We start from the raw sequence: 27,057 nt of genomic DNA, 5'->3' as shown, positions 1-27,057 counted from the left end.
AAAAAACAATTCAAAATTCAAAAATTTAAATAAAGATAAAATATTTCGAAATAAATACATATTCTATTTATAAATATATATTTGAACATTTAAAAAGAGGTGAACACTAATAGGAGAAAGTGATTTGAAAAAAATGATGAAAAAAAAGCTGCTACAAAAAATACAAATATAAAAACTAAAACAAAGAAAAACAACTAAAAATACAAACATTAAAACTTCAATAGGTTTCAAAAAATTGTGATGATGACAATAACAAATTTTTGGTTGTGAAAAAAAGTCTTTTACTCAATAATAACAATAATAATAGCAACAATAATAACACAGGTCAACAACAAAAAAAATTTTTTCCCCCTGGTGCCAAGCAAACAATTTGTTTTTGTATAGCATTTCTCATTTGAATTTCAAATATGCAACTCATTTTTTACCATCACATCAAGTTGTAAAGATATTTGGGTTCAAATCTTTAGTATTTTGGGGTAAAATCCCTAATATTGTTGAAAAAAAAGTTATTCAAAAATAAGTCAACCTGGGTCTCAAAAGAAGCGTATTTTCATAGAGATTTTAGAAAACAAATATTTTTCCTTAAATTTTATTGACAAAAATATTATGTAAAAAAATGCTAGACCCTTAAAAAAATTTTAAGCAATAATACAAAAAGTACTTATTTTTATTATAAACAAATAACATTTTTAAAATCTCTATGAAATTACGCTTCTTTAGAGACCCAGATTGACATATAATATAAATTTGACATATAATATAATATTTTTTTTGCTGACCTGTGTAATAATTATTAATGTTTTTACAACATTTATAATAATAACGACTAAAACATGTAAATCTATACACATAATCATTATCATAATCTATATGCATTATGCATGATACATCTATACGCATTTTTCTATTTAATCAAGCATCTTATTTTACTAATAAGAACGTTGTAAAAAAAAAACAAAAAAACATTACATTTCACTAATATAATCAAAGTTATCCGCCACCATACCTGAACTTCCAATCACAGTGTGAACATGAAAATTAAACTTTTCCTGTATATTTTTTAATAAAGACTCTTTACTTTTGTTTATATGAATCAAATACTCTACTCTTTCCTTTACATCGCACTGGTAGTTAATGACAAGTTTATGTAAGTAACGACAACCTAGGGCCAATGAATCAGCAAACAAACTCACACCATGTGCATCGAAGAAGTTGTTACTAAATTACAAGTAATGTCTACTCAAAAGATGCAAATGATCAAAATATAAATTTATATATATATATATATACAAAATTATTATTATTATTATTTACAAAACAACAACTTTTTAAAATTGAATCATGAACAAAAACTTTTTTTATGTTAGTACTTGTATTACTATTGAGTTGAGTTTATATTCATTTAGGTTCATAAAGACATGACATGAGTTGAGTTTATTTTTGGTTCATAAAGACATTTATGACACTGACACTTTGACAAATGTCAGAGAGTCAGTGTCAGAGAGACAAACTTGTCAGAAGTACATTAATTATTAGTAATTCATTATTAACACTAATAACAAACTTATTTGATAAATGGCTATATAAAGTTGACTTTAATATTTTTTACAGTATGAACTTGTTCCTTTATGCAGTAGTTTTTTAAGTATTTTTAAGTTATAAATAAAAATCAACAAAAATAAAAGATCTTTAACAGTAGTGGCTTCTTAATCTTAGGATGATAAATATCTAAAACAACAATTGCTGGCTAATCTAATATGTAACACAACAATTGCTAATATTAAACTTATATATGTTTTCCAATATATATCATAACTTATATATGCTTTCCAATATATATCATAACTTGTGTATGTTTCCCAAACAAAATATATTATATTTTTAACCTAAATTTGCCATAGCAGAGTAATTTACTTAACAAAATATATTATCACCTACAGTAAAGAAATTTACTTAACTAAATATATTATCACCTACAGTAAAACAAAAACAGTAAAAAAATAGTAAAATCAAAAAATTCAACTTCATTTAAAAAGTAAAGATAAGACTACCTTAAATCAAGATTTTGAATCTTAGATAAACCATTATTCAGAAAAATGTTTGAAAATTCATTAAGGCCCTCATTTTCTAAAATATTAATAATTATTCAAAAAACATGCTTATCACAAAAGAAAAAGAAAAAAAAACAATAAATAAATAAAAAGAAAAAAAAAATTATTTTAATAACTAATGTCTTAACTTTAAAACTTAGAGAAAAAAAGCCAAAAAAAAAATCTTTTTTGATCAAACAAAAATTGTACAGCTAAACTAAACAAAGTTTTGATGCTTTTTAAACTCAATAATGTAGTATTACTACTAGATAAAAACTTAATAATTGATTAAACTTTATCATTACTATTTTAAAAGATATGTTAAATTAGAGATTTTAAAGTTTAAACTATCTTTTTTGGTGTTTAAATTTAATTTAAGAAAAAAAGAAACATTAAAAACTCTAAGCTCCAAAACTATAACATATAAAAATTATAAGATAATTAAAATGATAAATATATAAAATTAAAAAAAAAAAATTACCCAAACCATTATCAGACCATATAAGAGTAACAAGATTAGATGAAGAGATAGCAAAGGATAAAGCTTTTCCAAGTGTGCCTAAAATAATTTAAAACATTGACTGCATAACTAAATAAAATATTAAAAGCATAAGTAATCAAGGGCATACTGGTTTCAAAAAACCAATGCAGGGTTTTACTGAAAAGGCAACTTTGCATGTACTTTTTTTTTTATAATGAATGAATGAAGGAATGAATATATATATATATATATATATATATATATATATATATATATATATATATATATATATATATATATATATATATATATATATATATATACATATATATATGTATATATATATGTATATATATATGTATATATATATATATATATATATATATATATATATATATATATATATACATATATATATATATATATATATATATATATATATATATATATATATATATATATATATATATATATACAGGGTGCATCAGTTATTTGAGAACATTTTTTCAATTTTTTATAAATGATAAAAGTCAAACAGAAAATATTTTTAATCAAAATCAATTATCTAAATAATATAAGATAAACTATTGTTTAATAATTTCATTCAATGAAATCCCCCTCTACTTCAATAACAGCTTTGATTCGAGACCTAAACCCACTGCAAGCGTGCTTGAGATACAATGGATTCTTTCAGAGAATCTTTGGTGTTATGGGGATGCTTATTAACATCACTCTTGACAACGCCCCACACATAATAATCAAATGGATTCAGGTCTGGAGAGTTTGGAGGCCACAAGTTTAGAGTGATGTGATCATAAAAATGGTCCGCCAACCATTCCTGAGTGTTTTAAGCCTTATGTGCTGGTGCAGGGTCTTGTTGAAAAATGTAGGGCCTTCTATTTCTTACTCTATCGATCAAAGGCTTGACAACAGTACCCAGGACTTCAATGTAAGCAGCAGAAGTGACTCTTAGTCCTTGCGGAAAGAAGTTTTTTTTTTTTTTTTTTTTTTTTGTGTTATTTCACCTCCCCAAGGCCCAGAAGGCCACTACAGATGAGGAGGCTACTTAATTGTGGTTATAACCCTCTCTCAACTCTATAACTCCGAAACACGAACCTTGACGAACAAGGCCGCTGCGCGGAGAAACAAGTTGAGCGCGGTACTACCAGGGACGTGGTGGGGATCGAACTCGGAACCTCTCGCTTATGAAGCGAGCGCTCTACCACTACACCACTACCGCAAGTGTGGTAGCATCACATGTTCATTGTTGCTAACAACCCTAAAACCATAACAGTTGCAGGAAATTTTGTGTGCATGACTGTTGGAACTTTGCAAGGGTCATCACACAGCCATCAGTCATTTCTTGTGTTTACTTTTTGATCTTGATCAAAGTTTTTCTCATCTGAAAAAAACCAAAGCATGCCTTGCTCAGCAGGATGTTTAAAAGTTTGTTTAACAGCCTTTTGGACCTTATCAAACAATTCGGTTTGGTGGTCTCAGACATAAACTGACCTCTCCTCAAGCCTTGTAGCGAAGATTTTCATGAACAGTCCTTTGAATTGTGGCTTCTGAAACACCCAGGTCTTTTGCGTTTAACCTCCTTGACTTTTGGGGACTTTTGTCAACGATATTCTGAACATGAATAATAAATTCAGGTGTACTAGTCATGTCTGACCGTTGCTCATGCTTTTTATGTTTAGCAGCTTGATTACAATCACCATCATTTTCTTCTAACTCCTTGCGAACTTTAAGAACTTAAGATCGGGAGACTTTAAGAAGTTGTGCAATTTGTAAATCGCTATGCTCTGCTTTTAATGCTACAATTACAACATGTCTTTTCATTTCTTGTATTAGTTTATTACCTGTCATTTTTAATTATCTGCAAAAAATAAAAAAAATTAATGTAACATAAAGAAATAATGACATTACACAATGTTGCACACAAAGTCACCTACTCTTCGTCTTTTAGGAAACCATATCTACTCTTTGTCTTCTTCTGAAACCATATCAGGGCGTTAGCCAGGAATATAATTTTTACTGCATTTTTTCAAAATTGGGAATATTTATTGTTATTGTATTACAAAATATTGAGAGTTTTTATTGAAATCCTATTAATTCAAAAAATAATTTGTGACATATGTGGTGCGATTGGGCTGGCTAACACTGCATTTATCAAACCTATTGCAAAATTAGCATCCGATAAGGTTGAATCTCTTTATCATCCTAGTCACTTTCTTATTCAGGATTCTATTCTTTATCTCTATAAATCTCAAATCCGTTCTGTAAATTGCTATATCTGGAGCGAATCTTCAAATGATGCCCTTTCTCTTTTAGACAAGGTACAAAAACACATTGTAAACATAGTTGGACCTGTTCTTGCAGCCAACCTTCAACCATTGTCACATTGTCCTAATGATGCTTTAAATGAAAATGTTTAAAAAAAAAAACAGTTCTTAGAAGATTTTCCTAACATTATATTGTTTAAAAACACGAAAAAACTAAAAAAAAAAACAATCATTTTATTTGTTTAACATATATACAAGTGGGGGTCTATTTCACCCGACCACACAGCACAAAGTGAGTTACAAAATGTGAACACATTACAAAGTGGGCTACAAAGTGTGACCACAGCGTGGATTACATAATATAGTTAACCTATAATCGTATAAACCTGGACCCTAGTCCAAAACTTTGCAACTTTTTAAAAATATACTCTTATGTGCACAACAAAGGGGAGTGGGTGTGGAATCCATCTAAAAAAACACCATTAGGCTCCTAATGGATAGCTTTGAAAAGATGTTAAGAACCATTCAAACCGCCCAAATCAACACTATTTTTTGATTATGAAGTACTACTGTATTTATACTTTGGATTATTACAATTTACACATAATGCACAAGATAAATAAAGAATTGCTAAAAGGTTATGTATACATTGATATCAATATTTGAATTACAGGGAACATAGATATGCATAAATATAAAAGTCACTCCCTTAAAAATAAATCGCAAGTTTAAACAGGAGCTTATAACTGAAAAGCTAATCTGAAGAAGAAGATGAAGAAGATGACGATAAAGAAGATTCCTAAATCTACATGTGATGTTATGATTAAGATGTTGGTTGAAAGTTTAAAAAGTATTGAAACTAATTGCAGGCTATAAAGCTTTTTGGCTGTAAGTGCGCTTGGATTTAAGCAAAGACTTTTTAGTATCAATGAAACTGATGAACACAGTAGGAAAAGTTCTTATGAAATTAAGAGTGCAGTGAAATGAAATTTAAAAGTGTTTCTATTTAAAAAACCCAAAACAGTTAAAAGATTTGCTGAAACATATTACACCAACTATGGGTATTTGTTGAAAAAAGCTATACAACCAATTTAGTACAAAATAATTTCATTAATTGATCTAATACAATTAGATCGTTTATTGGATCTAATTGTATTAGATCGAATAAACTGTTTTTAATTTTTAAAACCTGTTTTACTGACTATTTTCTTTTGCTGAATTTTTGCTGAACCTATAACATAATTGCTACAGAAACGTTTAACGTGGTTTCATTAGTTACTAGGCTTTAAATGAGCGCGTTCTCAAAAAGCACACGGTCATTGGAGAAAGATCTCTTAAGCGAGTTAAAACTTTTTGCCTTTTAGAATTTAATTATTATTTATTAGTTTAGAAATATTACATAAAGAATCATATTAAGATAAATAATCATCGTTAAGATCATATTATAATTGAAGTAAAGTTTGATCATATTATAATTGAAGTAAGTATAGAAAATAGCTATATATAACATTTTTATTAGATATAAAGTAGAAAGAATCACTCCTTTTAATTTTTTATATCGTTTACATTTTGTTTGTTTTAGTTTTTCTTTTAGCTTTATTTTTTTTTAGCAGTTTCATTTTTATTATATTATTTTTTAGAAGGAAAATAGGATATGGATGAGGCCTAATTATTTTTTACGCAACAAAAAAGTTATACTAATGCTATTTCCATAAAATTTATTATTTTACTACTTTGAAATTTCTGTGATGTTATTAACTATTTTTGTTCTTTTTTAGAAAATTTAGAAAAATAAATTAAAATTTTATGCTAACACTTACATGGCATGTCACATGTTATTGTACGTAAAGGTTAAATTTTGTTATGAAGATTACAGTTCTTATGAAAAAAAAATGAAGGTAAAAATTATTGTTTGTATATATATATTTTGTTTACTTTAAATCTTTTTAAATTTTCTCGCGTCATTTTTAAAAATTTTGTTTGTACATGCTTACTGTTTGCATTTATGCTTTTTTGATAAGTATGTGTATGTGGTAATATGTGCTTTATAGTTGTTTTATCAAAGTGTTTTTATAATAATGTAAAGTGTTTTTTTATTGTTTGTGTATGTGCTAATATGTGTTGTATAATTGTTTTACAAATGTGTTTAAATATGTATATAAGGTATATATTTAACCTTATATACATATTTAAACACATTTATTGTGTTTATAGTTTGTACATATGTTTATATTACGTTGTTTTCATGTTTTTCAAAGTCCTGTGACTTGGTAAACGTGTAGAGCAAGATTTGTCAACCTTGCCAGCCAAGTGATGAACTTATAACAGAGGGTTACACGATAGTGTTTAGTATCAAACTGTTACTGCTTTAGGTCTAGATGTTTTCAAGCCTTTATTATTAATTATTCTAAAAATACATAATAATGTATTTTAATAACATTTTGCATAATGTTGTTACTTATGTTCTGTTATAACGGGTGATTACTAAAAATCTGGACAAAACTAAAAATTAAATAACTTTTAATCTAGAAGACCTATTTTATTGTTTTAAAAAGAATAAAATAGCAAATTTATTTTAATTTTAATAAAAACGTTTATCTTAATTCAACAAGACCTTGTCTTCTTATTGTGTCGAGTCTTCTGCTAGTAGACTCTGCCAAGCGTTGTACCAGCTCTTTGTCGAATTTCTTAAAACAGTAAATTATTCTAGAGCGTAATTGATCCAAATTCTCTGCCTGCCAACCATTTTTGTAAACATCTCCTTTGATACAAGACCAAAAATCCTCAATGCAACGACATTCAGGCATATTTGGAGGGTTTTCACTTTTTGTTACAAACTTTATACCATTTTTATTCAAAAACTTAACAGCTTTGTTTGAGTAATGAACACTTGCTAGATCAGGCCAGAATATGTATTTGGTATTTTTTGGAAGCTGTTTGATGTGTGGTAATAGTTTTTTAGTCAAACATTCATCAACATAAAAATGCTGGTTAATAGCTGTTCCAGACGGTACAATGTATGGAGTTGATAGGCCATAAGGCGAAATGACCACGTAAACCAATAACTTTTCTTCAAATTTATTTTTTTCTTTGAATTTAACATTGTTTGGTGTTAATTCGATGTTACTTGAATAGAAATTATCATTACCATTAATTTGGCTGTTCGAGAGAGTAAAATAAGACTCGTCATCAAGAACCCAAATAAACCTTTATAATTTTTATAAAGTTGACCACGCAAACGTCGGTTTTTTGCTCTCTGGCTTTGCAGTTCGACTTGGAATCTTCATTTGTTTTCTTTTTTTTATTGATGTTTTGGTTTTCAATGTCTTAGAAATAAGTCACTGAGAACATTTGAACTTTTTTGAAGCTATACGCTAAGAAATGCCACATTTATGGTCAAAAAGCTTGGTAAGTTGATTGATGGCACGCTTAGTCATTATTTTCGGCTTTCTACCACTACCAGTTTGCCTTTCAAATGGTTTATCTTCTTCTACACGTTTAATAATTCCATATATAGTCGATCTTGATAAGTTTTCTGCTTCAAAATAAGAAACAGTGAATGATTTAGGTTTATCTGAATTTTCTTGATAAAACTGGTACACACGTTTTCTCTGGAGCTCTTCGTTTGACGTCATTTTTAATACTAAATTTAAAATACTTATATAAAAGTTAATATATATTATTAAGAAGAATAAATTTGCAAAATTTTAAAAATTGTTTCAAAAAATAAGTATTAGTTGCATATAGAAATATGATGTAAGCAATTTTGTCCAGATTTTTAGTAATCACCCGTTATATGAATGTTATGTTACTTAAGTTATGTTATACGCATATTATATTAACTTATGGTGTGTGCTATTGTTGTGTGTTGTTGCTGTGATGTTGTTTTTTTGTTATCTTTTGAGCTAATAGACATTTGGCTTACCTTCACGTTGGTGTCTATTGTTAAAAATGATAAATAGGTAATTTTATTATTAAAAATCACTGCTTTTAATCATTCACTAAAAGCCAAGACAAATTATTTTGCCATATATACAATTTGTTTTATCTCAATTTGATTTTTTGTCTTTAGCGCTGTTTATTACATGATTTTGCTATAAATATTTTGGAATCATGATGTACCAGCATAAATTATTTTCTAAAAGCTAACATGAAATAATAATATTTAACAACTACTACTCTGGAAAATTACAACAGTTTTTCTCTATCAGGTACATTGATTTTCATTTTTTGTATGTAATGTTTTTCTTATTTATTTACTTATTCATTACATTTTTTTTTTTTAGATTTATCAGATGATGTATTTAAGTGGTATAGAAAAACAAAATATTGTAAAGTTTTGTGAATTTTTAAAAACGCTTACTAACAATATTTTTAAAGAAATTGTATTGAAGTTTGCAAAAAAGGGTTTACAACGTTTTTTTTTTTTTTAACTTTTCTATGTTAGCAGTATGTTTATTATTAGAATTGCATTCTTTTAATAATTTTTTATTATTATTTGCTAAGTTAATTTTTTTCAAACATCTCCTAGCTGATATATATATATTTTTAAAGTCATAAGATTATTGTATAATTTATTTCAAATGACAGTTTGTTATATATAAAAGTTATTTGTGTGTGCTATTTAGAGAAGAAAAAAAATTATATAGGAAAGATCACAATCTTCAGAATTCGTTTAAGATTTTTTGTTACTAATTTCAATTAAAAGTGAAGTTTAAATGGATGATATTAGGCTAGAAGCAGATATTAGTTTAGAAAATGGAAATGTTAATAGGCAAGTTAATTGATGCAGAAATGAAAGAGATAGGCTTAGGCAAGATGAAATTAATAATCAACAAAATGCTAGAAATGCTGCTCGGCAAGCAGCAAATAATTCGAACCCAAATGAGGAGAGCTCGTGCATTTCTTAGCACCAGCATTGTGGTGCTAAGAAATTTCCTGATGAAACACATTTTTTATGTTGCCATAATGGAAAGGTAGTTTTGTCGCAACCTTCACCATTTCCACAAGATTTATTAAGGAAAACATGCAGATGGAAATGCCAATCTGAATTTTTTTAAATATATTAGAAATTTTAATGCCTGTCTTTCTTTTGCTTCATTTAAAGTTAATGTAGTTCAACTCATGAATCATGGATCCCCATGTTTCAGATTATGTGGTCAAGTTTTTCATCGTATAGGTAATCTTAGGCCAAATCAAGATGTTCCGCCGACATATTGTCAACTATACATCTATGATCCACTTGCAGCAGTAAATTTTAGAATGCAACAGCATGGTAATGATCTTTGCTTAAAAGATTTAATGTTTCGATTGCAAACTATTATTAGTGAAAAGAACCCATTTGCTCTTGCATTTAAAAACAAGGCTGAAGTGGAAGATAAAGAAATTCATCAAGCAGCTATAGAAGGTTGCTCAGTGTCAGTTGTAAAAATGTTTTTATTTGAAGGGCAAGATAGACGTTGCTGTAATCTCCCTTCACATAATGAAGTTGCAGTTGTATTATACAGTTGTAACTTCAAGTACTTTAATTTATTTTATTTTTTCTTCTAGAAGAGTTGGAACAAAAACTAAGTATAAATTATATGATTAGTATAGTTAAACAAATGAAGCATTTATATCTGTACCTCGAAAGTCAAAAGTCGGTTGTCACATTTTAGAAATTGTTCAGGAGAGAGGAAATTTAAAATAATTAGTCTTTATTGGCATATTCTTGATGGTTAAATTTATGTAATTTTTTTCGTGTTTTATTTAATTTGTCTTAAGGCACATGAAATATAATTTTGACAAAAAAAAAAGAAAAAGTTAAATAAAAAAAGTGAAAAGTCATTTCTGGACAACAGACATTTTTCCCTTAAACATTGTAGGGACACCAGACTTTTTATATTGACCTAACTTTGTTTCACACTGTCGTAGGACAACAGTCTTTATACCTCTGTAGATACTGAAAAAACTAAAAAGGTCTCATACATAACTCATTTTCACAAAAAACTGGACAACCTACCTTTGTCTTCTGAGGTACAGATATTAGGATTTAAAGTTTATTTTAGTTTATAGTTTTGGTTTAGTTTATAGTTATTTTTAGTTTATTTTTAGTTAGTTTTAGCTTCAGTTATCTTTTTTCTTACTTTAGACAACTTTATGAAGGAAATGAGGGGAATAGGTAAAAAAATTATAATTATTTATTTATATGTAAATATTATTTTATCGACTACTCTGAGGTATATTTTTTTGTCTTTAGTGTCTGGTAGAAGCGTAACTGGTAGGGCTGTTTTATATTTTATATATTTTGTATGGAGAAATATGTTGCAATAGGTGAAAGAACTATTTAATAAATATGACATTTTTTAACTGTTCGCATTTTACTCATATTTTTATTAAAATAAAATTTTTCACATGTTTAACCCTTTTTAATTTACTTTTTCTTTTTTTTTTAAATAATTTTAGCATTGTCTTTGGTTACCTGTGAAAATGGTGAGGTTATGCTTTATATTTTGATTAAATAAAATTGCAAATATAATTTTTATTGTATTCTTCTATTTGTAATTTTAGATTCGTTAACATTTGATAGCTTTTGTGATTTTAGATTCGTTAACATTTGACCACTACAGAAATTATCGCTCCCAACACCCAGGGCCTCTCTCTGAGAGGTCTTTTAATAAGTGGTGTAGTAATGGCGGTATGGATGAGCCCTCCTTCAAATGGAGGGCTAATCCATACCGGGGTGTTGGGAGACACCAAAGAAAAAACAGCAACCAAAAGGTTGTAAATGTCTTCAATCAGTAAAGATATTTATAACTTTTTTGTCGCTGCTTTTTCTTTGGTGATTTTTTTATTTGTAATTTTTTTTAATAATATATTGTTGTATATTCGATTTGCTTTGGTCTTTTTTAATTAAAATTTTATTTGTTTTTTCACCAATTAAACTTAAATATAGTTAAATTGATTCATTATCCAATTATCATAGTATAATGATGCTACATTCTATTGTTAAAAATAATTAATTGGTAGTTTAATTTATTGAACTCACTGCTTTTAAAATTTACTATAAGCCAAGACAATATATTTAACTATATGAATGCAATTTATTTATATCTCAATTTGATTTTCTATCTTTATGTTTTCTATGTTTATAGTTTGACTCCTTGAAGCATTTGTTATTTTGCTTTTTAATTAAAATATTTTAAACCTATTGTGATGTCTTTTAAAATAAAGTTTACTAAAAGCCAACATGAAATAACGCCATTAAACAACACCGACAAGCTACATCATGACAGCAGCTGAAGTATGACAATAGGTTACCGAAAAGCAGGTAATTCGTTTTCCAGTTGTTTTTTTTCCTTTTATGTCTATTTATCTGTTACAATTTTTATTTTAGGTTTGTCATATGAGGCATTAATGCAATATAAAAGATCAAAGTTTACATATTTTTTTAAATTTGTTATACATATGTTTGATTGTAAATTAAACTTTTTTTGTTTGAAAAGTATTTGTACTCAATTGCTTAGTTATTTATAATAAACTTAGTTTTTTTAATAAATTTATTTAGTTGTGTGCATTTAACATTTTTAAGACAATTTTCTTTTTTAAAGAATAATTAATTAAGGGGATACCAAAAAATTATTAACTCCTGTAAAATATAAGTTAACTTCATATTAATCTTAATAGTTAATTAAAGTTCATGTTATAAAAAATATAACAAGAATTTAATTTTAGTTTTTAGTCAATTTAAAGCATAATGAAGTGTTATTATTTTGTGTCAGTAACTAAAAATGTATTGTGTTGAAATTAGGAATGTTGAGAAAAATGGTTCTGCCTTACACTGATATGACCTATGTCAGTGGTAAATTACTGAAATGATGTTAAACAATTGGTAAATTATTTTACCTCCTCATACTTTTTATGTTAATTTTACAAATGGTTTAATTTTTTCAATTTGAAGGCGTTTTTCTAAAAATATTTTTTTTACTGAAAACTTAAATATAATTCTCAAACATTGAATATTTTTTTACTGAAAACTTTAATATAATTCTCAAACATTGGTATGTTTTTTCAAGTTTTACAAAAATAATTTATCTTTATTACTTTTATAAAAAAGTAACATTGAAAGAAAAAGAGACTAAACTGTCTTAAACACGTCTGTTTTTAAGACAGTTTAACCTCTTTTTTTTTTTTTTTTTTTTCAATAAAACTAGTAAATAAAAAAGGCGGTTTTTAAATTTTTTTAATGTTTTTTTATGATTTTAGGTTTAATATTTTTCAATGATATCTTTGATAAGTATTTTTAAGAGCGCCACCTGATATCAAGTTTTGAAGATGTTTTTGCTTAAAATTAATTAAAAATCAAAACAATACTACTATTCTTTTTAATATAAGAAAAAGTTTTACATTTTGGGCTATTAAAATTTTAGGAAATGCAGAAGCAATTAGGATGAACAAGATGTTTTACAACATACCTGAATTAAAACATTTTACTATTGCCAGTTGGGTCAAGGTTTTATTGAATAAGAGTGAAGAAACGGATAACACAATTGGATGTGGTGGTTTCTTGTAGATTGATTCTATTTTAAATGTTTCCAAAGAAGGATGGTCTAAAAAAAACTCGCATAATTTTTTATTTTATAAAACTTATTTTTACTAAAAAAAAAGAAAAAAAAAAATGTTTCACCCCAACCAACCTACCTACCAGTGCTTCAAAGAGATTATCATCATAGTGATAACTGCAAGTCTGGTAAAGAGTTAACTCTTTCAACAAAGTATTTCCAACAAAAAAAATTGCAAAATTAAAATCTTCACCCAAATGTGTTGTAAGAGAAGTAACACCAGAAAATTGGCATTTATCAGTTTCATTTTTTTTATTTTTACATATTGATGTCTTTAAGATGTTTTCTAAAACAGGCAATGGTAGTTGACCACGATACACAAACTTTGTAATATGGCAATTATTGTTTTGATGAACCAAGCATTTTGGATAAAGAACGTCTACTATGTTTGGCTCTGGAAATATTTCTAATGGAATGACTTCTAAATATTTTAAACTTGTGATAGATTTTTTGATGCAATAAAAAAAATTAATAACATTTTCTTCTAAAGAATGAATACATAAACTCTCTAAACTTGTCCACATTGGCAAATAAGTTAGTAAAATATCAGAAAACTCAATATCATTTGTAACAACTTCAAGTTCAATAACTCTAGTATCGACAGACTGACATTTTGAAATACTTTCAACAGCAATATCATACAAATCATCAATACAGGCATACTGATAACTCAAAGAAGGCTCAGATAAGCCATCATCACTGCAGCATAACTCTTTATCATAATCATCAATAGAAAAAGTATAATTCATATTATCACAGATAGAATCAAAAATATTTGTAATGCAACTTGAATCAAAACTATTTAAGTTTGTATTGTAAGCTAACTTTATCGACTGTAAGTTGTGTTTTCTCCCGAGATTTATGATCAAACATAAACTACTCAAATTAAAATAAGGTCTGTGCAATAGATTGATGTTAAGCTTGGTAATTTTTTTAATAATAATTTGAAAAATATCCATATACTCAACAATTCTTGTTGCTGTAAATGCTGTTACATGTAATAGTGTGACATGACTTGACAAATATGACAAGAATGTTTTCAGATCATACTTTTGTGTGATACTTTCAAAATTGGAAGTTGAGTCACAAGAATGTGGATAACTCATATACAATAAAAGTGCAGACTGATAACATTGTTCTAAAATAAAAAAAACAATGACTAAATATTTAAAATAACAAATTATATATATTTCACATCAAGAAAGCAACATTACAATAAAATGTAATAATTAATATAATATGAAAAAGTGGTATGCAATAATATAAAAGTATGAGATTATTTGCTAAAAAATTGAAAAAAAACATAACTTTTTAACTGATTTTTAAAACATTCATTTGTTTAAACTGTAATCAATTACTTTAATGAGTTTAACTACCAGGTTGCCACTATAATTTTAAAGGTTTTTCCCTGAGTATTCCCTGAGTAAATAACGTTTTTCCCTGAGTTTTCCATATTATTTCCGGAATCCCGGAAATATCTTTAAAAATCAAAATATAATAAAAAAATTATTTGTATCCAAGGTAATAACGCCATAAATAAACAATAAGTTAAAAAGTTTTAAACACATAGCCTGCCTTAATTTTCTGGCCACTACTGTATATATATCTTTATATATAAATAAATAATTTAAATAGATTCTAAATGCACTAAATACAATGAAACAATGCAAATATTTTTTATCAATTTTAAAATTGAACACAAAAAACAGTTTTTAGTAAGAAACTTTATCAATAAGTTTTTTCTTTCCATTTAATAGTTCTAAAACTGAACTCCATTGATTCTTTTTCTGTTTCGTCACATTTTCTTTTTAAAGCAGTTGCTTTTTAAAGCATTGTTAAATCATTATTTTTGTCAGCATCTTCAACAGATTGAATAAAATCTTTGTTTAATATACAACATGCTTTTACAAATAAATTTTTTTTTTCCTACTTCTTCGATATCTTCTAATAAGATTGCTCTTTGGTGGTTTGATTCACACTCATTCCTTGAATTAATTTTCTCTGCTAAACTCATTTGGTATTGTTGTCTGGCTGACCTAACTGATAACATTAATGCATTTGTGATATTTATAGTGTCAGCTTGAACTTTTTGAGAACTCATATGATCTTTTATAATGCGATGCAAAACTATTGAGTCTAACTGAATATTTTTGTTTAGAATTGATTTGTTTATGCTGAAACCCCTTTCTACAAAAGCTTGACCATGACTTACAGTTAAAATCATTTTGATAATATAAGAAAGTTCCTTTGTTTGGCTATATCCATGTTGATGAAAAAAGAAGGTATCTAAACGAGTGTTTTTTTAATCAAAATTAAGAAATCTTTCTATATTTATTCAACTGATAAAAATATTACTGGCCAGGCAGTTGTGAAAAGCCATTGTCATTTCTTAAAAGTATAGAATACATGTCTTTATCACTTTGTGTTGCAGATTTAATCTTTAAACTAACAAGATAATGCAACAACCTTTTTAGTTTATTTTGATTAAACTCAATTGATGATGCTTTAAGTTCGATTGGTTCAAAACAACTTGCATTTGCTATGATTGCAGAGTCTAGCGAGATGCGTTTCAACAGAAAGTTTTTGTGAGAAATAAATTTCCATGGCTTTTGTGAGAAATAAAACACGTTCATTTCTAAACTGTTTTACTTCATTAAGAGTAGTTTTATCTTTTTTTAAAAGTTTTTTTATTGAAACTTCAGCGGCAAAACCTATAATAACATCTTTCCTGTGTAGCAAATAATCTTTTTTATAGATCTAATTTTCTTAAATTACTACCTTTTTTGCAACTTTGAATTACTAATGGTTTAATGAATAAAGTTAAAATATTTGTTATTAATTCCCTAAGATCATTGTACATGTATGGAATCATTGGTTGATTGGTCTGATAGTGTCAAGTAGGTTTCCCAAAATCTAATTAATTTCACAATGTTGTCCCATATTTCAATTAAAGGATCTGAAACAACTTGGTCTTCAATCCTTCTAGGTTGAACAGAACTTAATGGATAGCGATTTGACCCAGTGACACTGCTTTAGTCATCTCTTCTAGCAGGAGTATCATGCAATATTTGATATGCTCCTTTAAGAATACTCTTTAAATTCTATGATGTAGACTCAGAACCGATCTTAAAAGCGTATTGAATGCAGACTACAAATCCCAATGTCAAATAAAGAATATAATTCACACTCATTTCGGTATATAAAAGGTTTTTTAAAAAACTTCCAATTTGTATTAGGCCCATCCATGATACTTGGATCATTTTTGATAAGTCCAGACATTCTATTTCTTTATTAAAACCTTATAGTATATGCACTGCAGAAGAGTGTCCAAGAAAAACTGAACTCAAATATCGCACATTAACCTAGTTTTCTAGAGTATTCCAAAATCTAACAATAATATCCATTTGACAATTTTGTGTAACTTTGCTTAAACTTTCAACAAACAAGACAACATAACATGGTGAACTTTTGATAGTTTCAAGAAGTAACAATTTAAAATATGGTGCTAACCCAAAATTAATCATATACCCTATTTTTGTTCTTCCTAATGTTATTCCTTTTGCAACGTTACTATTTGGAAACATACTAGTAAATAATTGGCTCATATTAGCAGAAGCATTGTTTGACAATCCATACATAACAGTTGCAAGAGCCCATTTAATTTCAGATCTTGTTTCTTCATTAGAAGCAACAACAAGTTCTAAAGTTCTTTGACTTATTGCCAGGGGTACTGTTGGTGTAATAGTAGAATTTTGTACAACAGGTTTGAAAAAGTGACTTCTGGATTTAGCTAAATCATTAACTTGGTGCTTTTTACCTTCATTATGACTCTTAACTGCCTAAACTCCCATATTTGACAAGTTAAATGTTTTGCAGCAACTGCTACATCTAGCAAATTTATTGTCATTGGTCTTTACAAGCCATTCTATATACTCTGGGTGAGTAAGTCAATCATTTAAAAAAATGTTTGATCCATTTTATTTATTATTATAACTCTAAAAAAATGCATTCTTCTTACAACCATATTATATATTTATAGATAAAATGATTACAAATTATAAAATTGAATATAATACATTTTTATATTATTTTATTTAGGGTCCATCCATTAAGCACATCAAGCAAATAGGGTTGTGGTAAAGATAAAAAGAGGGAAAAAGCACAAGGGAAAGGAAGGGGGTTATCAGAAAAAGATGTCACTTTCTTGATTTTTTATTTCAATGTTTTTATAAAGTTATTTTGAGATTTATTTTATTTTTCAAATGAAGTTATTTTGAAATTTATTTTATTTTTCAAAAATGTGTCAACAGTATCAAACATCATTGTGAGATTAAACCAAACCAAATTTAAAATAAATTGTATAATCTTATAAAAAATTACTAATAATATACATTATGAATTTTAACTAGTTTAAACTATTGTAAATAATTTGATAAATAACTATTTTACAAAAATGGAAAAAAAAATTTCCCTGAGTATTCCCTGATTTATAAAAAAAAAAAATTCCCTGAGTTTTCCAGGTTTTCCCTGGAATTCATGCTATTTCCAGGTTTTCCAGGTTGAGTGGCAACCCTGAACTATTGTAAAAACTGTTATTATTAGAATTGATGTACTGCATTAGGTGGTGTATCATGAAGATTATTGTACAAAAAATTTGATAAAATAATAACAATATTCACAAATAATAAACATCATAGAAAAATGATGAATTTAATATGGAAGTAGCAAGAGATCAAGAGAGCAATATACTAATAATTTATAATTTACAAACAAATATTAATTTTGAGTTAATGAATTCAAGACTTAAATTTAAGACCTAATGCATTCATTGATCTAACTTTAATTTTTATTTTTTATTTTTTTTGTCAGACTTTTCATTTTTACTTGATCAAGCTTAGTCTGGTACTACCTGTAAAAAGTACTAACCCAAGATTTTCAAATCTTTAAGCCCTAATAATATCTAAAGACCTAGAGTTTATTTCTAGAAAATGATTCAACATTTATAATTTCAATCTTTCACACTATCTTGTGTAGTAAAAAATAATTTCTAGAAACCTTGTAAAAAAAAATAAATTGTGTTGGATAATCTCTATACTATATGCTAATATACATATTTAAAAATTTAATGCCTGTGATTCCACGTGGTTTGCTCTAGACAGATTTTCATTGACTTTTAATTATTTAATAGGAAACTATTAAAGAGTTACATTCTGATTTATTTCCTGGCATTAACCAGTTATGTAGATCAGAAATCATATAAGATCTTTATATGTTAATGTTTGTGGCTTCAAATGTGTTTTATTAACCATTTTCTAAACATTGTTTTTGTCAAAGTCTGTTTGCAAAATATTTATTTTTAAAGGGGAGAATTAAAAGATTTTATAAGGTTTTATTCTTTAATTTTTTTTCTATATTTCAGGTAAGGTTATTATTTAAGGGATGGTAAATTATGAAAAATGATGCTATTTTTTTATTTCATTTTATTTTCTTTATTTTATGTTTTGCCATAAAAATATATAAATAGAATTAATATATGAATATAAATTCAGATCATTTTTATTGTCATTATTAACCTTGTATTAACAATACAAGGTTAATAAAGACAAATTCATGTCAGTGGCTAAAAGATATTATGAGAAAATTTGAATGCAGCTAAGCTTTGATAGGAAAAGAAATCTTAAGAACTAAAGTATATCATAAAAAGAAAACTCAAAATTGATCCATTAGTGGAGAAATTAAAGCAATTAGCCATTCAAAAAATCTATATAAACTTTTAAACCAAGAAAACGTGTGCATAATTAAAGACAATGAAGTCTATTGCAAAAAAGGCTTTTCGCAACTGCCTGGCCAGTAATATTTTTATCAATTGAAAGTTAAATATGTGGCCTAAAAATTCAAATATATTTGAACATTGCAATCTGCTCCTTGGGTTTAAAAAGTACACCTTACACTTCTCGTAAAACTTTGAACATGAATTTGTATATAAAAAAATGCTTAAAGAATCCTTTTGCCATTTATTCAAAAGCATAATATCCTCACAATATTTTGGCCTGATTTAGCTAAAATCCACTACTCCAAGAAGTCTCTTGGTATGAACAAAATGTCGTCAAACTTTTACAGAATGAAGCAAATTCTCCTAATCGTCCTGAGCAGCAAGTTATTGAAAGCTATTGACTAATTGTAAAAGGAATCTTATCGAAAAGCAAAATATATTATATATTGTATATAAAAAATAAATTATATAAATTAAATTTATTACTTAATTTTATATATACCAATGGGTTTCTTTAACTGTAAATTCTCAATAATTTCTTTCATTAGGCTGTTATAAAATACTTCCTGTTCATTGAATTGTTTAAGAGTGCAATGAGAATTCCATGTAATAGATTCTTCTAAATATTTTCGAATATCTAAACGACAACACATAGCAAGCTGCCATTGTGTCAGCCATTTTTCTTTTAAACTAGCACCTAAAATTGTATAAAAAAATGAATGGTAAAAATGAATCATTTAATAAAAATATCCATAACAAAATAATTAATATTACGAAATCAGATTAATATCATTAATTCAAATACCAAAAGTCATGAATTTAATTTTTTTTCTAATCAATATATAAATATTAATTTTCAAAAATTAATACATGAAAATGTTTATTTAATAAAACAACATTTTATATATATATATATATATATATATATATATATATGTGTGTGTATATATATATATATATATATATATATATATATATGTGTGTGTGTGTATATATATATATATATATATATATATATATATATATATATATATATATATATATATATATATATATATATATATATATATATATATATATATATATATATATATACTAACCAACCTTGAAATACATTCTTTTTCTCCAATATGTATAGACCATAAGGAGATAAATGAACAACTAGTCTCTGAATAAGAACATAAGGCAAATCTAAATAAAAAATAAAACCTTTAACAATCAAGTTATTTTTTCTATGTTACTTTAGCAAACTTAAATGTGGTAATAGATTTTGCACACTTTAAGTTTTAAAAGGCAACTTTAGCTTCATTTTTCAGACGAAGAGAAAAAAAAGAAGAATGAAACAAAGAAATTTCTTTGCAGTAATAAATGCGTTTTATATGCAAATAATATTAAAACCCAAATCCTCAGTCAATATATGTACTTAAGCTTCCATAGATGACACTTTTTTAGTATGATGTTTTAAGTCCATAAAGATATTTGTGAACTTACATGCATGCATACATACATACATACATACATACATACATACATACATACATACATACATACATACATACATACATACATACATACATACACACATGCATACAGTTGATTCCCGGTAAGTCAAACAATGGTTAACTCGAACTTTTAATATCTTAAACTGTTTCATTTGGTCTCCTGAAATTATCTAATCAGTAATTACTAAAATTCTCCAGTTAAGTAGAACCTTGAACTCGAACTTCCTTAAGTCAAACCATTTTTTCGTACCCTTTTCAGCAAATTTCTTTGGATAACTCGAACTTTTGTAATGGAAGTAAAGCCATAATTAATTTTCTTATTAAAATAAGCAGTCATTCCATATAAAGCATAAATAACTGTAGCCTAATAATTTCTTTATTTTTTCATTGTATATAAATCTGAATAAAATAGATTGTTATCAGATGTAAAAAATTTTTACTTGGTCCCTTGGAGGTTCAAGTTGTCGGGAATTAACTGCACATACATACATACAAGCATAGATACATATATATATATATATATATATATATATATATATATATATATATATATATATATATATATATATATATATATATATATATATATTATATATATATATATATATATATATAATTCTTTTGTTTAATTGTTTTTACGTTTTCCCCCTTTATTTCTTGTGAGCAAAACTTATTATGGATGGCTATTGCAGACTGATGTTTTCCCTTGTTTAAACTTTTCAGATGTTGCTGAGTTCGAGTCCTAATTTGAAGCTTAGTTTTGCCTACATATCTCTTTGAGCATTTGCATTCAATCAAATATGTTCCAAGTTGACTATTATTTGACGTTAGTAATGTTTTTAAATTTAGATTTGATTTGAAGACTACTCTATAACCTGCTTTCTGAAACATTTTTCATAGTTTCGGGGATAGTGATGGTATCCACGGTAGTGATACAGTAGGGAGATTAAGAGAGTCTGATTGAATTTTGTTGATTTTTAGGGACCATTTATTTCCAATTAAGTTTGCAATCCGTTTAAGTTGTCATACGGTGTTCCCATTTTCTTTAAAGAAATGATTAGGGAAATTAATCTCATCTTATAAATATAAATTACTGCATATAGAATAAGCCCTGTGAACGTAACCTTTAAATATTGCGTTTAGAATCTTAGAGTCATGATTTGAGAAATTAAAAGTGCTTTGTTCGTGATGTTGTAAAAATGATTCTGCAAGTACAACCATGAATGAAAGACCTATAGGACTGGAATTTTCAAGCTCATAGATTTTGTTGTTCCACAGAAAATAACAACAACGTAAACAAAGCTTTATGAGTTGTCTTGTTTCAGATATAGTAAGCTTAGTAGAATATTTGTAGAAATCATCTTTATTTAATTGGTCTATAAGAATTAATGTGGCTTCTTTTAGTGGTATTGATGGATACAAGGAATAATAATACATGAAAATAAAGTGGGAAAACGTAAAAACAATTTCTAATCATAATAATTTGTTCGAAATGTGCATGAAGCTCTTGAAATACAGAGGTTTCAATGTTCACCTTTACATGGCAGAATTAATTTAGATAACGGGCAGTTTGTGAAAACTAAATTTTGGACTTTTTTTACATTTTTACTTAAGCAAGAAAGAAGCCATTCAACTGCTGACATCAGTTAATTCTAAACTGTTTCTAACATTTTTTGTAAAAAAGTTTTGTAAAAATTTTTACATCTGATGATGCTGGTAACCATAATCCAGCAAAATTTTCTAATAACAAATTATTAATTGTATTAAGAGAATTCGTATTATTTGATGTTTTCTTACTAATATAACATATACTTTTATACATGATGTCAACACTAAAGATATGTATACATATACATACATACATACATACATACATACATACATACATACATACATACATACATACATACATACATACATACATACATACATACATACATACATACATTTTTTGTAAAAATTTTTTGTAAAAATTTTTACATCTGATGATGCTGGTAACCATAATTCAGCAAAATTTTCTAATAACAAATTATTAATTGTATTTAGAGAATTCGTATTATTTGATGTTTTCTTACTAATATAACATATACTTTTATACATGATGTCAACACTAAAGATATGTATACATATACATACATACATACATACATACATACATACATACATACATACATACATACATACATACATACATACATACATACATACATACATACATACATACATACATACATACATACATAATAGACTAGTAGGTTCTAAATTTTTGTCTTTCTCAATCTTGCTAATCTCTTAGACAAATAATCTCTTAGATAGTTAACTTGTGACTTGTTTTCCAGAAAATCAGAATCACTTACCTTTATCCCTTGATAGTCTCTGACCTTTGCTTGTGTTCAGTTTCTCCTTGTTCCTCTTTAGGAAGCTCAATTTATGCCATAATCACACTAAAACTTTCATCTCAAACCTCTTGGGATTCCGGCCCATATATAATAATAATATATATAATAATGGCCAATAATAGCCCATGGGGTTGATGTTTTTGTCTTTGCTGAAAATTGTGTCTTCTATGAAATCTCCTAAGTTCATGCAGGCAGGGAAGCTTTTATTCCTTCTCATTAGCTTTAAATCAAGTCTCATTCTACTCCATGTTTTTCACTATCTTGTGCAGTTGCAACTTCTAATCATAATAATTTCTTTCATCTGTTTCAAAGGAACAACTCTCTAGAGAACAAATATCTTTTTATTATTGCAAGAAATCAATGCGAAAAAGCATTGTTTGACATTAAGGTCCATTAGTCTCAATTTGTGGTCTAACATTTTGGTATACATTGTGGTCTAACATTTGTGGTCTAACATTGTGGTCCTGCGAAACTCTTACAAAAGTGTTATCAAGAACTCTCTTTGTTATTCTCTGAACTAATTAAAGTTTTAACTTTTTAGTTTTAACTTTTTTAACTTAAACTTTTTAGTTTCTGCTGGTTAACAATATCTGTGGTTCCAGTTTTTAAAAAGTATGGAGATCACTCATACCCTCTAACTTTCTTTCAAACAGTTTTCCTAATACTATTAGCAAAATCTTTCAATCCTTAACTAACAAATTTCTAATATCTCCTCTTGAGTCAAACAATATATCTCTGTGAGTTATATAACAATATACCTCGATGAGTTATATAACAATATACCTCTTGAGTCCTTTTGAGTCTAAAAACTTACTCTCTGAGAATCTATATGGTTTTTGATCTTCTTGTTCCACTACTAATTTGTTAAGTGTTACAACAAAGGTTCTAATGTGCATTAGATGGAAGCGGTGAGGCATAGGCTATTTCTTTTGATATATCAAAAGCTTTTGGTAAAGTCTAGAGTGCTGGTCTTCTACATAAACTTGCTTCATATGGTGTATCTGGAAAAGTTTTTTATATATCAAAAACTTTTCATGGTACACCATAAAATAATCATTCTTATCTAATTGCAGTATTAAAGTTGTACTTGAAGAACAACACTTTCCTTTTTTTCAGTTCTGGAAATTTAAACTTCTGGTTTACTTCAAGGTTCCATCTTTGATTCTCTGCTGTTCTCATTAAAATTAATAATAATCTCACCTTTAAAGTGGCTCTATTTGCTGATGATATATACTATATACTTTGCAACTATATACTCAAGTTTGAACAGTTATCTCATTGTATTATTTAGAACAACCAGCCTAGAAAGCATAAAAAGAATTTTTCAAATTTTTTTACATAATTTGAATTCAGGCTTTAAATAAGAATGAAGTGCTAAGGTTTTATAAATTTTAAATCTGAATGTTTTTCTAATGTTTTCTTCCTTATGCATAAATAGAGATGTGAGTCATTTTTTGGGCAAAAAAACCAAAGACTGCATTTTTTTGTTTGCTATTTTTTTAACAAATTTCTATTTTTCCTAATTTAAACACTGAAATAATTTTAAAATTCATTTTTATGTGATATTTTATTAAAACTTGTTATCATTTTTCTATTTAGCATGTCAATTTATCAGTATTGCCTGATAAGTTCATTAAAATAATTTTATTCATTGTTTTTTAATTACACTTCACATTAAGTTGAAAATAAACATCAAAAACAATTTATTTTTTTTTAAAAAAAAACAACCTTTTTATCACAAAAAGTTTTTTGAAATAAGAACTATTTTCTTTGAATTCTTCCCTAATCCATATTTTTAAAATTAATTTTTTTTTATGGAATAAACCTGAATTAAGTGATTAAAGATTTTTTTTTTATCACTGCAAAAAAACATTAAGGTATGTATGATTTTTACTTATTAAAAAAAATATTTTTAACTTTTTAATCATTTTATTTTCTATATTTTAAAAATAAATAAACTTTTTAATTTTATTTCTGTTTTGCAATTTAATAATTTTTTTTGCCTTTAATAAAAAACTTATAATAATAATGCTATTTGATATTGCAATTCTCAGATACTAATAAAAAGAATTATAATATTGAATATTCATACTATAAATAATATTGCACAATAATATTGCAGTACTATCATATCATTAAATATCATACATTCATTGTATTGCATTTAACTAATAACTGAATTATGGAATTTTTTCAGAATATAAAAATTTTAAGGTGTGGTAAGCATTAACTAAGCAGATTTCTAAAGTAATTATACTATTTAATCAACAGGTTTAAAAATTAATCATGACCATTAATTGTAACAAATTAGTCTGTGGTCACACTGAAGGTAAAAAGAAAACTTAAATAAAATTGTTTTTTTGTTATCAAATTTTAAACAAGTTAACTTATCATTTTACTAATTAAAAAATTTTTATAAACTCTCTTGTTCAATTCTTTTCATACTTTAAAAATACAAGTAAAGGGGGCATCCGTAAAGTATGTATGCAGTAACACCACTAATTTAGAACTCCCCCGCCTCCTTTGTACACACCTGTATGCACTTAACAACTCGCTTCTGCGTACGTACATATAATTTATTACAAAATCAACTTTCCTTTCCTCGACGCATAAAATTTTTCAAAATATTAAAAACAATAAAACTTTTAATTAATTTGAAATATCTCTGTTACAAGAAATAATATATTTTAATTTAATTTTTTAAACTCATGAAATTCAATGCTTTTGTTAAAAAAATAAATCAAGTTTTTTGGAGAGATACAGATCAAAAGATAGTCAAACATGTAATTGCTGTCTCGAACCTTCTTCCTCCCTGGTACACATTTGTATGTTTTCTAGTAACCCCTGCCCCTTTACCTGGGTACCTACTTTATAAAAGATCCCTATTAAAAATTATCTAATATGGCATCTGAAAAACTCAAACAGAACTAACCAGAATTTTTTTAGCTAAGTTAAAAACATTTTTTAAAAAGTTACAAATAAGTAAAAAAAAAATTATAAGAACCCAAAGGTAAAAAAAAAATCTATTCCTAAACTCAATTTTATATTTATTAGAATATGTGTGTATATGTATATATAAACACACACACAAACACATGTATATACAAAATATATGTATACACACACATGCACATTTTTATAAAGTTTTTTTAATTTTTCAAATCAAACTAAATAGCCTTATTTTTAATTTTGAAGTGATTTGTTTACCCTGATTAAGCTAAATAAGTTACTATTTTAAAATCTCTGTTAAAAACAATTACTAATGCTTTGTACTAAAAATCAGGTTTAAGAACAATTGCTCATAAAATATACTAAATCCTAATTTAGTATATTTTATGATTATTTTTATATATTATAATATATATATTTATACATAAATACTAACCAAAAATTAAATATTTAACAGATTCAAGATATTACAGAGAACAAATACTTGTTATAATAGCAAGCTAACCATGTTTCTAGAAAGAAAACTTCTACAAATATAATTTAAAGTACCTTTTATTCTATTTATGTTGCATTCAACAAACTCATTTCTTGAAATAAAAGTAAGACATATTCTTTCCAAAGGATAAGGATACATATTTTAAATTTAACTTGCAAAGGTTATTTTGAAAGATACAGCAGCACTGTTTATGCTATTTTTTTGCTAGTTTATTTTGATTAAATTAAAGCTCTTAATTATCAATTTTATTTATATTATTCATTAATCTATAAACTAGATAGCATTAATTAACATTAATTAAATAACATTAATTTTGGTTAACTATTTTAAATAATATTTAGCCTTGTTTCTAAAAACATTAAAAATTGAGGCTTTGTATATAATAATTTGTGTCTAAGAGTTTTTAGATTTCACATTGATAAAAATAAACACATCTGTTCAACTAACTGGAATTATTTTGGAAATTAACAAGCTTTGTGTAA

At 26.4% G+C, this 27,057-nt stretch overlaps 1 protein-coding gene across 2 annotated transcripts; it reads right to left on the bottom strand.

The window, feature by feature from the left end:
- Positions 1–836: 836 nt before the first annotated feature.
- LOC100209032 (uncharacterized) lies at positions 837–26,850 on the bottom strand. Of its 2 annotated transcripts, XM_065801277.1 has the most exons (8): positions 26,629–26,850; positions 20,334–20,420; positions 19,732–19,926; positions 13,536–14,594; positions 13,310–13,444; positions 2,572–2,649; positions 2,052–2,127; positions 837–1,218 (listed from the first exon to the last, which is right to left on the bottom strand). In XM_065801277.1, the coding sequence occupies exons 1-8, from the start codon at positions 26,711–26,713 to the stop codon at positions 966–968; spliced, it is 1,968 nt and encodes a 655-aa protein (XP_065657349.1). In that variant the 5' UTR covers positions 26,714–26,850; the 3' UTR covers positions 837–965. The 2 variants fall into 2 exon arrangements, with proteins under 2 accessions (XP_065657349.1, XP_065657350.1); XM_065801278.1 differs by lacking the exon at positions 2,052–2,127 and having other exon boundaries at positions 1,052–1,218; positions 26,629–26,843.
- Positions 26,851–27,057: the final 207 nt, after the last annotated feature.

The sequence above is a fragment of the Hydra vulgaris genome, chromosome 07 (genome assembly GCF_038396675.1).
Source record: "Hydra vulgaris chromosome 07, alternate assembly HydraT2T_AEP".
NCBI lineage: Eukaryota > Metazoa > Cnidaria > Hydrozoa > Anthoathecata > Hydridae > Hydra > Hydra vulgaris.
This window is presented reverse-complemented; position numbering and strand designations above follow the sequence as displayed.

Bases quoted from the DNA above. Each gene is read 5' to 3' on its own strand.
- LOC100209032 (XM_065801277.1), bottom strand. From the start codon at position 26,713: ATGTATCCTTATCCTTTGGAAAGAATATGTCTTACTTTTATTTCAAGA. The intron at 20,421-26,628 runs GTACTTTAAATT...TTTTTTATTTAG, and splicing joins CAACATAAATAGAATAAAAG to ATTTGCCTTATGTTCTTATT. The intron at 19,927-20,333 runs GTTGGTTAGTAT...ATACAATTTTAG, and splicing joins GAAAAAGAATGTATTTCAAG to GTGCTAGTTTAAAAGAAAAA.